This window comes from Martes martes, assembly GCF_963455335.1.
Source record: "Martes martes genome assembly, chromosome: 5".
NCBI classification, from domain to species: Eukaryota; Metazoa; Chordata; class Mammalia; order Carnivora; family Mustelidae; genus Martes; species Martes martes.
In genome coordinates, this window is record NC_137892.1 from 92,585,348 (window position 1) to 92,603,272 (window position 17,925).

The 17,925-nt window shown below is 53.4% G+C and overlaps 1 protein-coding gene across 1 annotated transcript in view; it reads right to left on the reverse strand.

Annotated features, from left to right (window-relative positions):
- TGFBI (transforming growth factor beta induced) overlaps nt 1-17,925 on the reverse strand; it is a 32,243-nt gene that overhangs the window by 11,040 nt on the left and 3,278 nt on the right. Inside the window, exons 2-7 of the mRNA XM_080804910.1 lie at nt 16,328-16,426; nt 6,680-6,744; nt 4,906-5,066; nt 4,444-4,608; nt 4,039-4,185; nt 1,834-1,975 (exon numbers count right to left, since the gene is read on the reverse strand). Of these exons, the coding sequence (XP_080661036.1) occupies nt 1,834-1,975; nt 4,039-4,185; nt 4,444-4,608; nt 4,906-5,066; nt 6,680-6,744; nt 16,328-16,426 (779 nt within the window). The remainder of the gene's footprint in view (nt 1-1,833; nt 1,976-4,038; nt 4,186-4,443; nt 4,609-4,905; nt 5,067-6,679; nt 6,745-16,327; nt 16,427-17,925) is intronic.

Here is a 17,925-nt window from a genome sequence, read left to right on the forward strand (position 1 = left end):
GTAAGTCATAAGTAGAATTTACTTCCTTGTCCAAGTGGCCCTCAGTGACAGGGCAGAGGCTGGGGGTCCTGAGCAAGCAGCAAGGAGCAGCGGGGGGACGTGATCCCCGCCAGGCAGGGCAGATTCCCGGACGGCCACTCCCCCAGGTCACCAGGGCCCTTTCCCTTACAGTCTCACCGCAGAGGCAAGTTTCAATCTGTGCTGAGTGTGGGAACCAAAACCGCACCGTGACGGACAGGAGGAAGCTCAGAAGGCCTACAGAGGCACGGGGCTCCCACAGGAGCGTCAGGGGCCTTGAAAGCCATTCGGCTGGTGGGAAGGGAAAGGACAGCCAGGCTGCCATGGGAACGAGGTCTCAGGGATTTAGCTTCTAAGGGAAGGAAGGTAAAGGCTGGGTGGGGTAAGGGTGACCTGCTAGGGCCACGGTGGGGAAGAGCAGGGCCAGGGCTGGAAGCCAATCTTCAAACAAGGCACGCCAGCCCAAGGCTGCTTCTTGCCTCTCTGCCAAGCCACCAGAAACAGCCGAGCCTGTGTGAGGCTGGACTCCTGTCCCTCTGTCTTTGAGGCAGCCAGTGACACCCCCGTACCGAGGGCCTGGTCTCACAGCAAACGGGTTACTGAGCAGGCAAAGGGCCGTGTGCAAAAGGAATAAATTAGGGCTGCCTTTTTCTTACAGCAAGAGTTCTAATATCTTCAAAGACGAAAGCATGTTCTGTACAAAAGTGGTTTTAGGGAGAACACAGCTCCAAATAGAAAGTTTAATATGCGGAGACGCGCCCACGTCCCAGCTCCTTCGGGAAGCCTCGGAACCCCTCTGGCGGCACGTGCCCCACCCCCCGCCCTCATGCCCACCACCACGGGGGTGTCTGTGTCATAGCGCTCACCACTTCAGATCCCACGACCTGTTTTTAATCCCAACCAGGCTTAAACTTCCTTGCAGACAAGCCTGTACCACGTTTCCTTTGGGGGTCTAGGTTCATGCCACAGGCCAGGCATGGAGGCACCGTGACATCTGGACACAATGGATCCCCATCTGCATTTTCAGAAAAGTGCCCTTGCCAGCCCTGCGTGGCCACAGGGAGAACATTTTACACTTATCGGGCCTCTGAAATGCAGTAGGTATTTTAGATCGTACAGTTTGAAGGTGGATTGAATAGACTCCAAAGAAACAAAGTCATCCCTAGATTGTATTTGGGAGGAATAAGTGTGTTTGGGGTACACAGAGGACCAGGGGGCTACTCCTCTCTGCAGGAGATGCACGGGTCAGTGGCCAAGCCCGGCCTTCACTCCCCTCCCCTCTCACATGTGCTGGGTCCTTCCTTCTTCTCCAGCAATAATCAACGCACCCCTAACTGAGCAGCTCACTGAGGAGGCATGGAAGGACCCAGCTCTGAAGAGTCAAGAGTCAACTCTAACTGGTTATTAATTTCATTTTGGATTATCCACTAGGTCCCTGGCCAGAAAGGAAGAGTTCAAGGGTCAGCACGATGGCCCCATTCTGAGGATGCCAGGACCGGCCATCTCCTCCCCACACCTCCAAGCTGCTGCCCGCTTGGCAGACTTGCTCTGGTTTTGAGCATCTTTAGCTCTTTCTGAGTCTGGCCAGGGCCTGCTTTGGACCTCCAGCCCTGCCTTGCTCCTCAGCACAACTACTGCCGGACAAAGGCTGCTGGGTTCTCTCCTTGTCCCTCTGACCAGGGCTCTGCTCTGGCCTCTGCAGAGGCAGGGCCAGATGGGAGCAATGGGACAGGATGGTGCGAGGAATGTTCATCTTGTGCAAGAGCAGGCCTCGGGCTCAATCTGGCCATTCCAACGGCACTCAGGGGTGCTCACCTCTCAGGGCTTCTGGGTCACCCAGGATCCTGTTCAAGGTTTCAGCAGGGATCTTCTCAAAGGCCTCATTGGTAGGGGCCAAGAGCGTGAACTGGCCATCCCCTTCCAGCACAGTATTGAGCCCAGATGCAGCCACGGCAGCCTGCAGGGCAGGGAGAGGAAGGAGAGTTGCCTGAAGGCTCTGGGAGGCTCTGTAGACAAGAGGCAGACACCACCTCACCAGGCCTCCTGTGAAGCGCTTCAGACTCACAGAAGAAATGACAAGACACCAAAGCTTACCTCTCATGGTGGCCTCCAGGGACCTCATCAGGACTGAGCTCCCACCACTCTGGCCATTTGTCGGTGACTTCCTCTGCCTTCAGCCTTCCCACCCAGGCTTTGGCCTGGCCATCCCCTCTGCCCTCCCTCCTTTCTTTGCTTCTCTGACTCCTGTCCCTTCCCTGGGACTTGATTATAGGATCGCTTTTCTAGGTAGCCAACTTGGTGTTGCCCCCATCACCACCCCTTCTCCCTGCCACTGCCCTCAGACAAAAAAGAGTCTGTTGTATGAATCTTCACAGCTTGTGTCCTCCCTGCGTTAATACTTAAATAGCTCTGGGCAATGCTCCTTCTGTGAGCTCCAGGAGTGGAAGGATCACATCACCTGTTTCTACGGAGGAGTCCTAGGATCTTCTAAAAGCAGAAGGGGCCTCCTGCTGCCCCGGGGTTGGGGATACACCCCTTGGCCCGGTCTGCAGCCCTGTAAGTTCTGGCCCCTGCTGCCTGGCTGCTTCCATGTCACACTCTAGCTGTGTACAGTTCTTCGTTCTGGCCCTGCCTGCCTCCTTCTTACTATTCCTGCCCCTGAGCCTTTGCCCTCGCCTTCTGTTCGGCCCGCTATGCTCTGGCCCCTGCCTTTCATGTAACTGGCCATTCTCATCCTTCAGTCCTCAGATCTGAACTCACCTCTTCCAGAGAAATCTTCCCTGACCACCCAGTGCCAACAGGGCCCCTCGGCTCACACTCCCTGACTCCCCGATGCCTAGCCCCATCCATGGCTACCTCGTGTGCATCTGGTCTGTCTCTCAGGAAGAACGAAAGTGCCACCAAGGACAGAAATTTGTCTGTCTCATTCACCAGTATACCCCCCGCAGGTAGAACACCACCAGGCCAGGAGAAGGTATTAAACTATGTGTTAGTGGAAGGAAAGATGGGTGTAGGGAGGCCCCAAGGGGAGGGAGAAAAGAGGGAACATTTATCAAACCTAAAGTAAGAGGATGTTACTCAGTGGGGGTTATGCACGGTTAATCAAGAGGTGCCACCAACTTTGTGGGGATGTATCATTTCCTCGCAGACCCCTGACCTTGAAGTGACCCAGAAGGAAAGCAGGGGAGAGCTGAGAGAGCAAGGTCCCCTGCAGAGCCACTTCCTGAGGCCACATCCCTGCTGGGCCAGCCCCAGGGTGTTTGTCTCTGTGTGTTGGAGATCTCCAGGGGAGGAGCCTCCACAACCCCCCTTTGGTATCCTTTGTGGTCAGGAAGTTCTCCTTGAATCAGGGCAAAAACCCTGACGGGGCAGCCTGTGTTCACTTCCTCTGAGCAGCCACTGCTAAGAGCAATGCCGGCTTGCTGCTCCAGCCCGAAGACAAACGCCTGCTGGGCAGGGCCGAAGGAACGGGGTTCTGTGGCTGCAGAGCGGGCAGAAGCCAGGCCAGAGGTCAAACCCGGACTCTCGTGACCTCTCTGCTGGTCTGGAATCCAAGGAAACCTGGGGGTGGCTGGGGCAGGGGTCCCCTGGTCCCCTGGAGACACGCGGTCCAGAAGGTCATGAAGCCTGGCACTATTCTAGTCCTGCATATGGAAAGTGCCCCTGTGGGGGGGGGGGGCCCTCTCACCCCTGGAGTCCAGAGGTGCAGGCCCAGGCAGCCAAGGGCTCAAAGGGACCTGCAGTGCTACAGACTATAGGACTTTTCGGGGGAGTCACAAAAGGACAGCCTTACAGAGGAGAGGACGGGCAGAGGGAGTTTCCCAGCAATGGATTAAGATGCTTCCTCGTGGTCAAGCTCAGTGATGAGTGGACCCTCTGTGTTCATGGGCTCTTAGAAGAACAGGCTGCATGTCTCCTAAATGCCCATGAAGAGACACCCTCTGCTTCTCCTGCAGAAGAAGGCCCTTATGAGAGGTCCTGTGTCCCCAGGCAGGGTCCTCTCCCAGGGCAGTCCCTCACCCGAAGGGTCTCAAAGGTGTCTTCGATCTCGATGATCTGCTGGATGTTGTTGGTGACGGTGGAGATGACCTTGTCAATGAGGTGCACCACACCGTTGGTGGCGTGGTGGTCGGCTTTTAGCAGCCGAGCACAGTTCACGGTCACGATCTGTGCAGAGAAGAAATGAGGATGAGCAGTTCACCTACCGGAGGTGTGGGCCTGAAGCCTCAGCAGGGGAAAACAGGGCAGCATGTGGGTTCCACAGGCATGGAATGGAGGGCCCAGGAAGAAGCAGGAGCAGGAGGCAGGGATGACCTCCAGCCTACCTCACCCCCAGAATGAAACCCCAGAGCCAGCCCCATGTGCAGACCAGGCCTGGGCTCAGGGTGGATACAGGGCAGTGCTGGGTCCCTGGGGACTCCCTACCCCATTGGGATAATGGTGGATCTGGATGCCCGAATTCTGGTACATGGAGGTGAGGGCCATGCCATGTTTCAGCTCATCCGTCAGGACCCGTCTGTTGACCATGTGGTAGCGAAGGGCATTGAGCAGCTCGATGTTGACGTTGCTCACCAGGGAGTCCAGCACTTCCTGGAAGGAAGGCCAGAGCGGCAGTTAGGGGGCGGCTGACCACAGGGGCAAGAGGTGGCTTCCTGCTACCCTGGGAAAGTTGCTGTGGAAACCAAGGACCCCTCAGTGAACACAATGTCTAGAGAGTTGGATGGGTGGGCACAGGAAGCCATCTAGTGAGCTATAGTTTAACTCAAGTTCCCTGACTTCATCTGAGGGCTCAAGGAAGAAGCTTCGTGCAACAGTGGGAAATCACTATAGAGTGTCTCGCTTCCTGCCCACCAGCCACCCCTCTAGGAAGTAAGGTGGTCATCTCACAGCTGGCAAGGAAGCCCAGGCCTCGTTGCTGGGGGCGAAGATGGTGAAGCTGCCGGGCCCTTCCATCTCGGGCCTCAGCTTCTCCGTGCGGTCCGTGTACAGCTGAGTCGTGGTGGATCCAACGACGCCCAGGGTCTCGTAAAGGTTCGAGAGAGGTAGGGCTGCAGAGGCAGAGGACAGAGGTGGGACGGCCCTGTGGAGCCCGCCCCAACCAGACCACACCTTCCCTGGTGTGCAGAGCGCACGGGACCTCTGCAGGACAGGTGTGTGGGAAAGCCCAAGGATGGCCACCACAGGTCAGCTGAAAGCCTGTCACTTTATGAGTGACAAGCTGCTCCTTTTTTTTTTTTTTTTAAGATTTTATTTATTTATTTGACAGGGAAACATAAGCAGGAGGAGCAGCAGAGGGAGAGGGAGAAACAGGCTCCTCGCCAAGCAGGGAGCCCGAACTGGGGCTTGATCCCAGGACCCCGAGTCCATGACCTGAGCCAAAGGCAGACGCCCAACCAACTGAGCCACCCCGGCGCCCTTGTCACATACTCCTTAAAGCAACTCTGGGGGTCAAATGCCTCCCTGCTGAGACTCTACTAATTGGTCATTTTTCATCATTTTAGCCCCAGGAAAATTAAGCTTCTGTTCACAGACATATAAAGATTTGAAAGAGAAAGCACAAGTCGGGGGAGGGGCAGAGGGACAGAGGATCCCAGTCAGACTCCCCGCTGAGCTCGGAGCCCCATGCTTGCTCTCAAGGACCCAGAGATCATGACCTGAGCTGAAATCAAGAGTCAGTTGCTTAACCAACTGAGCCACCCAGGCGCCCCGTTCATAGACGTTTACATAATACCAGCAGGAATATACACCCAAAATAGATATTCTAGTTACAAACTGGGCTTTCTGATTTATCTAGTTGAAACTGGTTTCCTAATGGCCTCTACTGGAATGAAAGAACATTACAAATCTTCCAGGTTCTTTGTCTATTTCCAAGCAATAAAATGTTATTCCCTAAAAACTCAAAAGTGTCCGGAAGCATAGAAGGCCTTCCCCTCCCACAGGCCATTCTCCTCTCCCCACTGCATAATTCCCACTTGCCTTTCCACCTAAGCCCCCCACCCCCTTATGACCTTGGCACCAACCAAACTGTCCTTTCAAGTCCGTCCCACATTCTCAAGGAATAATTACCAAATTTCAAAGTTTAAACTCCCCCTCCGCATAGTCCCTGGGGGGTACGCTTGAAGGAAATCCTCTGATAAAATTCTTAGGTGCTGCGGTCTTTGGCTCCTCTGGCCAGGCGTGGTTCCCTGTGCTGGTTCTGGGAAAGCCTGCCTGGTTGGCCACCCTCCTCCCAATGGACTCCAAAGGCTCAAGTTCCAACAGAGGGAGGAGGGGGTGGCTCGGTGCCCCAGCCCCGCTCTCCAGCTGAGCGGATCAGAAATACTGGGTGTGGTTAGAATCCCTCCCAGCCCAAGACAACAAGGCCAGCAGCCCAGGCCTGGGAGGCAAGCAGGGGCAGGTTGAAATTGGAGTCCGCTGCACCAGCCACGTAAGAAGGTCAGCTTGCACAGAAAGGACCAGTGCAGGAAGCTCCCTGCTCCCAGCTTCCATTCTCTGGCTTTTGTGTGGTGCCCGGAGCCAGAGAGCATGCAGGGAGGGTGTCCCTGCAGCCCTGTCACCTGTATCCCCCTGTGGATGGACTCTGCTGCCTGCTACATGGGGACTCCTTCCTCCCTGCCTCCTCCCCCTCCCAGCACCAATGCCGCAGGCCTGGCTTACTCACCTGCGGGACAGCCCTTCTCTCCTGGCACCTTCTCGTATCCGGGACAGCACTCATAGCTGATGACTCTGCAGTGAGACAGACAACACACGTGAGGGCGACACAGGGCTTCCCTCCTCCTCGCTGTCCTGGGGAAGAGGTCCCTCCACAGACAGAGGAAGGGGAAGGATGGTAAAACACCCTGCTCTCGGAGGAGACCATTCAATCAGCTGTATTAGTGCATCATGGTGTTCAGGAGCAAGGAGCTTGTCACTCCTCCTCAGCTTTGCAGAATATTCCCAAGGTTGCCATCCGTACAGCAATCCCACTGGGACTGCGGCAGCACGTTCCATAGGGGAATTAGAAAACACTCCCACCAGGAATTTGTCTCTAGCATCACTCACGGTGAACCCCATGGCTGGCGTTCTTGAGAGGCAGCGGGGAGCAAGGGGGGTGGTTCCCTGGGCCTGCTCTGGCTGGCGCTGCCACTAACCAACTGGGGCCTCTGCTGCCAGCCCCGTCTCCTCCCTGGGTCTCCGTGCCCCCTCTGTAAAACCTATGTGTGTATCCCGCAATGGTCATTGGACTAAATCTCTCGTGCTCATCTAGCCTTCTGATTTAATAACCAAGAAGGACAGCATAGAGATCATCATCAAGTTTTTCTGTCTTCACAATCAAACCTTAAAACTTTTAAAATTAAGACAAAGCTCCTTTGGGGTGGTTTTTTTTTTTTCATTCTTTAAATTGAAAACAGAATCTTAGTAACAACAATGATATGGTTTCAAATAAAAAATGTACAAAGGATGACATAGCAAAGTGTGCCCCATTAAATCTCGCGTCCCTCAACCATCCCATCGTCCTCCCAGGAAGCAACCGCAACTACCCGTTTGCTTAATTCTTTGGTATCTGGATGAAAATGAGACTGGCACTCTACAGTGTTAAACTTTGAAATCATTTGGTGGAAAAACTTAAAACTTTCTCTTCTCCCAACTCAGGCCAGCCCATTACGGAACATCTGCCATCCTCTGGAGATCTGAAACACACAGCTTCAGTGAACCCACTATTCTGGAAGCCCAAAAGCCTGAATTTCAAATCGTATGGCAAGGAAGTAAGTATTCGAAAAGCTTACAGCTAAGAAAGACTTGCTTCTTATCAACTCCCGGGGTTCTGAGTAAGGCTAGCCCCGCACAGGCAGGGTGAACACAGCCTTCTTTGACAGCCTTGGAACCAGGGGCAAGTGGCCACGTCCTGTCCCTTCCCTTCCTGCACAGGGATTCACCCTTTGGGACAGGAGACAACTCGGGCTTGAACTGCAGCAGGTTTGCCCACAGAACTGCCCACCACAGGGCTCTCCCAGGATGTTTAATGACCTCGCCGGAAGACAGGCAGGCAGAGGGGGAGAGACAGGGCTTTGGGGCCAGGCAGGGTGCTCTCAAGGCACCCAGGACATTCTGCTCTTATTAAATGACTTGGAATCATCTCAGGGGAGCCCTGGTGGGTCATGAGAAGACAAAGCCGACTTCATCTGTTATCCGGGGGGGGTTTCAGACACTGACTGGCTAGGATTCTCAGGTTGCTGGGAAGCTATAGGAAGCATTTTGCCAGAAATGGGTCCCCCAGGAAATGGCTGAGGAGTGACAAGTCATGCGCCTCCCTCTTTGCCCTGCTCCTTCCTTCCCTCCGCCCACCTCATCCTCCTTTTCTGTAGCTTTCCCCCATCCTGGTCCTTTCTAGCCTTTCATCTCCACACCCATAAGGGCTATACTTATAAGGGCTAAACAGACTCAGGACTTGCCTTGGCTGACCCACAATTTTATTTTTGGAGACTAAAGTCATCTTCTGCCATGAAAATCAGATTTGACTGACAGGCAACCTTCAAAGGCAGCATAGTGTCATGGAAACAATGAGAATTAGGGAACTTGACTTGTGACCCATTGGTAACTAGCAGAGTGACCTCAAAGGTCCACTTTTCTCTCAGGGTCTCAGTTGCCTTATCTATGAAATGAGGTGAGGTTAAACTAGATGATCTCTGAGGTTCGTTCCAAACTCACACTCATGATTCTAGTCACTGGGATTGTTTCTAGGGGGCAGAAAAGCTGTCTTTCAAAGGACAGTGTCTGCTGGCTTCTCCCAGCTAATCCTAGGGAGAGCTCCAAGCCTCAGGTCCATAGATCCAGTGGACACCCATGCGTGGGATCCCAGGGCATCTCTGATAAATACCAGGGCTCTGGGGCTGGTGTTGCAGAGGTGGGATTAAGGTCAAGTCTGCCAAAGCTTAGCATCTTTCTAAAAGTGCCTGGCTGACACTTCATGGAACTGGAGAAGCACAGCTGGAGGATGGGTCTTCTCCTCAAAGCTCTCCTCATCTCAGGGGTCCCCCATGCATAGGGGTGCTGCATACTCTATGCCTTGGGACTCCCAGCTGGGCTCGCCAACATTTCTTCTTCCAGGGTGTCAGCTTTTGAGTTCCATCTCAAATCAAAACAAAACAAAACAACCTGAAGAGAGCTCCACAGCTCAGGTGGCCTCACCAGAATTTCACTGAGGACAGAGAAAGCCAACTCACCGAGTGTGAACTTCGTAGTGCCCGTGGCTGCATGTGTCTGTGTGTGGGGTGGGGGTAATGGGTTGTGTGGGGAGAAGAGGGGTTGAAGGGCTGGGAGGAGGAACAGATACAAGCAGACAAGTCTCAGTGTGAAGAAAGATACTTAGGATGGAGTTAGAAAACTGCAAGGGCTCTCAGGGGCAGAAGGGTTTCTTAAGATCACAGCTGGGTAGGGGCAGACTTGGGACCCCCCCGCCCCCCAATTTCGTCAGGTCTCATCCCTTTTCCATTGCTCTTGGCAGCATACAGGGGGCAAGCAGAGTAATCGGACACTGAGAGGACACAGGTGCTCTCTTCGGTGTGGACAGAGCCCCCACCTTGTCAGCCCCCTTTCCACGTGCGCTTTGCACCCGTGTCCCACAGTGGCTGGATGTGGGTGGCACAGGGCCGCCCACAGAGGTCAGTCCTCCAGCCGAGGGCTTTTCCCTGGTTAACCAAGTGTGGCTCTGCCAGGAAGCTTTCTCCTCATCCTCCCACCCCACTTGCCTCTCTCTCTCTTCTGCCCTCCTCCTGCCACAGTCTGGCATCCTTGGCACTCCTCAGGTTCGAGGACATCAGTCATGCCTCTCACTCCCAGTCTAGTAGCCTTCTGGGCTGAGATGCTTCCTCGGCCAGCAGTTTCCCTACTGTCCCCACAAAACCAGGCCTGCTCAGAACCGGTCTGCATGGCAGAGAGGCGGAGGCAACTAGAAATTACAGACTGAGAAGACAAGCCCATTGAGATGATCTTGACCAAATCTTTCTGGATGAGGGGTGCCTGCTCACAGCCCAGTGTGCCATTCCCCTTGAGTTTTGGCTGAGGAAAACATGGGTGCTGTGAAGAGATAGGGCTGGAGGCCCTCACAGCGTGGTGGGTCTGACACCTTCTCTCTAGGATGGAGGCAGGAAGGATGGAAACCACAGGAGCCTCCATCTCTGTCTCCCCAGTTCCTTGGCCTCCCCGTGCAGAGAGGACCAATCTATTGCTCTCTGAATCACATCCCATCAGGGAAAGCTGCTCTGATGAGAGGCTCTGGGCTTCTCCTTGACCTAACGCAGTCCAGTAAGTAAAAAACCCCAGAAAAAGACTATCTCTAGGACAATGAGACATGACTATTCTTGTTCTGGCTTCCCCGATCAGAAGAACCATTTGAGGAAGAAGGTGAGGGAAGGTGACCAATCTAGACGGGCCTTTAAAGGAGGAAGGCAGAGACTGTGTCGATCCAGGGTCTAAGGAGAGAGGTGGCTGGGAGGCTCTCTGCCAATGGCTCCAGAGCGTTACTCACGATCAGATACAGACAGAAGCATTGCTAGTTCTTTCCTCAAAATGATTTTCCAAAAAGTTAATATAATAAATTAAAACAATCACTCTCTCCAACCGCACTTCACAGTTCCGGCCGGTTGTCATGGCTGTAAATGTCTAGGGACGAACCAGACTCTGGAAGTAGGTGGAGCGAGGAATGCAGTCTGAGCGCCAGTTTCCCGCGACAGAAGGTAAACCACTCAGCGTGTCATGATTTCCAAGCAGAATCACAGAGCAAACACAGCCACATATCATCTAGACACAAAGCCATCCCCCACGGACTGCCGGCCTGGCCTGGTTCCTTTTCTGCTCTCCTGGCCTTGAGCCTCCAGCAGAAAATCAAAATCTTGACCTCTCTGATGAGAAAGGGCTCAGTTGGGTACCTGGGTGGTTCAGTCTGTTAAGCGGCTGCCTTCTGCTTAGGTCATGATCCCAGAGTCCCGGGATCGAGCCCCACATCAGGCTCCCTGTTCAGCCAGGAGTCTGCTTCTCTCTCTGACTACCCCCTCTTGTGCTCTCTCTCTCTCACTCTCTCTCTTTCAAATAAATGAATAAAATCTTAAAAAAAGGGGGGGGTGCTTGCTTTGACCTCATGGCCAGCACCAAAGGCCCCATCATTAACCAGGGTCCAGCTTGGTTCATGAGAAGACAGAGACTTTAAAAAATGTACTTACATGTTTGGTGACAATCTGTGTGTATGGAGTGGGTGCACGCATTGTGGGGGCTCCTGGACACTGACTGTGTCTCTTGAGTTCCCATGCCCTTTTATCTGACCAGGAGTCCCCTTGTAGCAGGGAGCACAATGATCACCAGACTGGGGGTGAACAACCAGAAGTTGGCTGGTGAGTCTGAGCTAAAGGGCCTCTGTTGCCCCTCAGGAGACCTTGTCTCTGGGACCTTCAGGCAGAGATTTTAGGGCTGTAGAGAGTGATGTGGGGCAGGTCACTCAGGCCCTACAGAGCTGCTCGCTTGTGGATCTCCCCATGAGACTAACAATACCTGCTGGGTTTACTTTCCCTGGAGACATCAGGCCTGCCCCACTTCCTAGCAGATGACTTTGAGCACACTCCTTAGGCTTTCTGAGCCTCAGTCTCCCCGTCTGTAAAATGGGCTAATAATAATACCGTTCTCATAGGGTGACTATGGGAATTCAATGGGTTCACATATGAAAAGTACTTCACAGATGCTTGATATTTACTACGGACTCAGTTCTTGAGCTTTTTAAAAAAACCCACTCAGGTATAAATCTGAAAACTGTAGTTAGATTAATAACTTCATTGAAAGCAACATCCTGCGTGAGACCACTGATAAAGGTCACAGTGTGATAAATGAATTCCCCATAAAATGCAACCTACAGAACGCAACAGACAGGGCCTACATTGGTTTCCCATTGCTGCAGTAACAAATAATCCCAGATTTAGAGGTAAAACGACACAAATTTATCATCTTACAATTCTAGATTACAAATCACCTTACAAAGCGGCCTTAATGAGGCTGAAATGAAAGGCTGTATTCCTCTTGTTCCTTGTCTTTTCCAGCTTCTGGAGGCTGCGTGCACCTCCTGGCCTGCAGTCACATTACTCTAACTTCATCTCCTTCTCTGACTCTGAACTACCCGCCTCCCTCTTACAGGACCCTTAGGACCACATACCAGATAACCCAGGATAATCTTCCCTCCCCAGACCTTTAACCTAACCATATCAGCGAAGGCTCGTTTTCCTAGTTCCAGGTTCAGGGATGAGATGTGGACATCTCAGGGATTTGTCATTCTGCCTACCCCAGGGCAGGACCCTGGATGCTGCATGGATGCACGGAAACACCAGAATGAATGTCAGCTAAGCTGCCACCTTGGAAGTTACAGAGTGGGACAGAACCTTCAGGCAATCCTGTGCCACTAAGGTGGTGTTAGGTGGGTGTCAAATCTGTTATTCTGAAGCACATTATCCATGGGGCCCCAGATGGCTGCACAAGGAATAGGAAACAAGGAAGGAAGTGCTGCTCCAGGTGTGGGGAGAGCCTGGCATCCCCCGTTGGCTTCTCACCATGCTCGTGGGACCAAGGCTGTGGGGGACAGGACAGGGAGGAAAAGGAGGGCTCTTCTTCTGCTTCAGAACAGATGTCCCTGGGTGCCCTGCCAGCATGAGACCCTCTGGTAAGGGCTTGGCTGGCTGAGGGACAGGCTCAGCCATACCCCAGTGGCCTCTGCCAGAAGTTGAATCTCTAAGCTTTAACGTGGAGGTGGAGAAGTATGACTATCGCAGCCCTTGGGTAGAGCAAGGCTGGCTCCTAGAGGAAGGGGTGTGTCCTCCTGCCAGCTCATCTTGGCTTCACAGAATGGCTACTGAGCTCATGAATGTGTTGCTGCTCATGAAATCACTTCAAGACTTCTAGAATGGACAGCTACCGCCCCTACCTGCTCGCTCCCCTGCTGGCTGTGCCTCTGCCACGTGTCTGATGTCTGAGCCCCAGTTATGACTATTACCTCCCTGTGATGTCAACTCCAGCCCAACTTGGCAGTGAAGCAGGCCTCCCTCTCGTGGGGCTCACACAAAGGAGGCCTGTCGGGAGGCAGCAAGGCTTCCTGACCACAGTTTCCTGCACCTCGGCTCAAGCTGCTGCACAGAAAGTTTTTATGGTTACCAGTCAGACTGGGGCCTGGAATCACAGAGTGGGACGCTGGCTCCGGCCAGGCCCTCTTTGCTTGATTAGCTATTGTATCACTCTGGAGCTCTTTGGGGTCTGGAAGAAAAGCCGATGTGAATTTCCAACTAATAAAATTCACTCGAGTCACTAAATAGGGGCCCGCTGGTAACCGCTTCCTGTAATAAAGTCCATATGGCAGGCTTGACAAGGAGCACCAAAGACTCAGGCTCTTCTCTCTTTGGAAATGCCGCTGTCTGAGGACAACCTAGTGTCCTGTGGCCAGTCCCCTCCCTTCCTCCATGGAGTTAGGAATCCAGGCCCTCACCAAAGCAGAGAAATAGCTCCAGGTCCTTGGATTCTCTGTGGGACCGGACACTGCAAAGTCTTCCCCTCATGGTCCTGGGCTTGATGCCACTTGTCTGCTTTCAAATTTAAATTCTTCTTCCAGACCTGGGCCCTTAGGCAACCTGTGCTGCCTCCCGCCCTGGGACACTTTGCTTCCTTGTACCCCAACACACACCTCTGCTCCAGCCTCTTCCCCAGAGTCTTGCTGAGAAAATTCTCACTGCCCAGTGGACCCCATGCAGAGACGATCCTATTTGCTCCAACCACAACTATGCTCCCTGTTTCCCAGTCTGGTCTTCACCCCTTCACCCCAATAAATGCACCTTGGGACCCATTTTCACGAGGGTGATGTCAACTCCAGCCCTCCTCCCACTCCCTTCCTGACCACCTGCGGCACTGAATCTCCAGGGGACAGATGGCCGCTCGCTCACGGGCCTCAGGTCCCGTCCACGAATGAAGTGCAAGGCTGTTCCACCTCAGCTCCCCGACAATGAGGATGAGTTCCCCTTTCCCTCCCTGAGTCCTCTGGCCCCCTTCCAAGTGAGCTCCACCTTCCTGATATTGCATGTGATGTTCCAGGAAGGGACCCTCTTGTCCTGGATGGTGAAGTTTTCTATCAACTCCTGCTTTTCTAGCCTCATTTCCTCTTTTGGAAGTCGCCCAAAGCAATGGCCACATGGACGAGTTGAAGGTGCACACCAAGCCCTTGTGGCTTTGTCGGACCAGCTCAGAGGCCTTGACTAGGCTCCGGGAGCTACCTGACCCCACTCTACTGCTCTTTCCCACCCACCGCCCACCCGCCTCTTCACTTGCTCTCCCAGGATCCCCCTGTGCTCACTGGTGAGACTGAAGCACTCTCTCAAAGCCAAGCCTACCCAGAGGGAAGAATGGGTCAATACAGCTGGGCAGCATGTGCCCCCTCCTGGCACACAGGTGGAGAAGGGGGTAGGTGCCAAGAGCCAAGAAGCCAAAATGGCTCGTCACCAACAGCGGCGTCAGCAAGAGAAGTGCCGAGGAACGTTAGCAAGCTACTGTTAACAGGGCAGGCAAATGCTTCCACACAAGGCCACCCAAAATGCCATAGCCCATGCCACCCCAGGGCCAGCTTGATGTCAGAAGCAGGTCTCATTTCTAGGGAAATCAGGACCAACAAAAATGTGCAATTCTTGAAACCCAGGACCCTGGAGAAGAGCTGTTTGCTTGGTACACGTCTTTGGTCACTTTCTGAGAAGCAATTACATGTGCCCTCGCTCTATGTTTAATTAAGTAATTAATTAACTGTTTGAGTAGATGATATACACACAGGGGGAAAAAATCAAGCAGCACTAAAGTCTTTTGATGTTTGTTTAGCTGGGGGCACCAAAGGAGAATGTATGGTGTAGAATCTGCATAATCTCTTTTTGTCCACAGCAGCAAGAATTACTGCTGGGTGTTGATTCCCGGAACCCAGAAGGTGTGTCCTCTTAGCTCACTCAGCCCTCACCTTTGAGGTCAGGCATGGTCAAGTGGGAGCCAGCAGTTACGGATCCGCCCTACACGAGCTCCCAGGGGGCTGCCGGTCTCTCCCAAGCTCTGCCATGATCCCCAGTTCCTCTCGATTTGTACCCAGATCCTTAATTCCTGAAGACAGTCAGGGTCAGAAGTTGGACTATTTATTTTCTATGTCCGTTTTAAGGAAAGAACATTTTCCCTTCCCTCAGCAGGTCATGGAGTGGGAAGAGACGTCTCCTCAAAACCCATGTCCCAGGCAATACATTTACAAATCCCTAACATGGGAAAGAGTTTAAGACAGTGGCATGGAGGCTCTTAACCCTCCTGTTCTGCAGACAAGAGGAAGGTCAGGCCCTCCCAAGTGGTTCGGGAGGTTTCTCAGAGCACTTTTCCTGTCTGCAGCAGAGAGCCAGCTTTGAGATCAGTTGATTCTTGGTACCCAGACAGAACTAGGTCACCCAGGAATTCTGTTCGAACATGCACGCCACTCTGTTTCCACCGGGCCGCAGGGCCCCTGGGGCGAATGCCACCTCCCCAGATGCTGGCACCAGCAAGGCCTGTGGGAGGCATGCTGGTCCCCATGCCACAGGCACTGTCCCTTGGGTCTGCAGGGCCCAGATCTATGAGAGCAGCAGGAAGCCCTTACTAAGTAAGCACTTACTACATGCAAAGCCTCTCCTTCAGCTTCGCAGCTGCGTCTCTGCATTCAGGACTCGTGGCGATCCTGGACCCCGTAAGGAAGTCCTTTCTCATCCCCACTGGGCACACAAGGCTACAGCTGTGAAACAACCTGCCCAGCTAAGGGGCAGAGCCAGCCCTGGAACCCAGGAGGCCAAGCCGAGACTTTGCCGTCTCCCAACATGCCTATTTCTAGGTATGCCGTCTTTTGGGCGTGTTTACCTTATGACTGCAGAGCAGGAGCAGTGTGTAAGTTCACCAACGGGCTTTCCTTCCTAGAGATACAGGCCGGGGGCACCTCCACTCACTTGGTACCACTTAGTGAGGAAGGAGAAGCACGCGCACTCACACATGCGCAACCCCCCGTATTTCACGCTTCTTATAATCCCACATCATCCCTGAAAACTGTACCCAAGTCTTGTCAGGAACCTTAAAAATACAAACCCCCACTGGCCAGCTTACTGAAAAGGCCACTCCCAAGCACACAGCTCCCTGACACGTCTGCACAGGCACCCTCATGACTCCTGCTGCGGCCTAACCTTCCAGAAGGCCGGCCCAGGCCCAGGGCCCCCCTGGCTGCCCTCCTCGCAGCATGGCCACACGGTCTCGAGCGGCCACAGACACTCACGTGGATTTGCCACAGATTTTCCTCTGGTACCACTGCTTGCAGTTGGTGAAATACTTCTTGTTGGTGCCGATGAGCTTCTGCACAGCACACACGTTGGGGCTGAGATAGAAGCAGCAGTGTTAGCAAACTGGGCAGCATGCTCCCCGTACACCATGTCCCTGCCCCCAGCGTGGGCCCTCCTGGGCCATCAGAATGTTCTAGACATGAAGAAGATATACAGTCATTTCAGGGGTTTTTTTGGGGGGGTAGCTCAGGGGTAGACACCATCTCTAGCAATTTCTAGGCCCCCTGCAAGTTTCCTACCATATTAAATACTGTCTAAGTGCATCTCACACACTGACATGGTTTCACGTAAGGATCCTTCTTCTACACAGGTATTTGGTATGCATAGATAAAAGCATCTCAAAATGTTTAGGTCACACGCTACAGATGGAGACAACGAGCTAAGGTGTATGTCTGCTAAGCAAAGCAGCTTTGAGAGAAAGCTCCCAGCCTTTCGCTGTACCCCCAACCCCCGAGCCAAAATGTCCACAGGCTCTAACCCGGCCTTCCGGGACATGGCCAGCCCCACTGTCATGAGGGGAGGCCGAAGTCTGGACCTGGCACCTCCCAGGCAGCGCCACAGAGATGTACTCTGCGTCCCTAGGCCAGAGGCTTGGCTCTGAACACAACCAAGCTGACTGTGGTCAGGACCTCATTAGGAGATGCTCTCCCACTTGACTCTCTGTCATTCATAGTCGGGCCCCATCCTGAGTCCGCTGTCCCCAGAAAGCCTTCCTCCAAGGCCCCAGGCGACACTCTTCTGTGCACATCTGACCTGGAATATGGCACTTGTTTGATGCTTGGTACCAAACAGAATCCAAGATACATCCAGGATGTCTCTCCCTGCCTTGTTCTTTCTTTTATGTCCCAGATGGGGCCTAGCCCTGGGTCAGGGTGAAGAGAGACTTTGGAAGGACCTTGTTGAAAACACTGCTCCTGGGACCAACCACTCAGAGGAGTCCATGGGAACTCTGGAGAAGCTGATGGCAATGTCCACAGTTCTGCTGAGAAGCCTTCCTTCCCAGAGCCATGTTTTTTTTTTTTTTTTTTTAATGTTTTTTAATCCATGGACCAAGTCATGATCCAGACCATGCCCAGGCCATGTGGTGGCAGGATCGTCATTAGGAGCTCGTGGCGAAAGGAGTCAGCTGTGGCTATGTGGTGACATCTGTGGGGGCGGGGGGGGGGGCCCGGTTGTCTTCCTGCCTCAGGTCAGGCTCATTGGCCAAAGCACAAGTCAGCGGAAAGCAAAGCAAACAGTCAGAGGCTTTCAGAAAACCTCTGCGTCCTGAGAAATTCAGGTGTGACTTTTACATCTCAGTTCCTCTGTTACTTTAAAAATGCACTCTGTAACCATCACTTGCTGCCAGGAAGACATGGCTCCTTCAGTGAGAGCTGCACCTGCCATCCCTGGCCTGCTGGCTGCAGGAACATGGGCAGTTCAAATACTCAGAGTTGGGTTATTGGGTAGGAGGGCGCACTGACACTTTGCTTCTCTGCTGTCTCTCTTCTCCCATGTGGATGTCACCTCTTGTCCAGTTTGTGGCTCGGGGGGC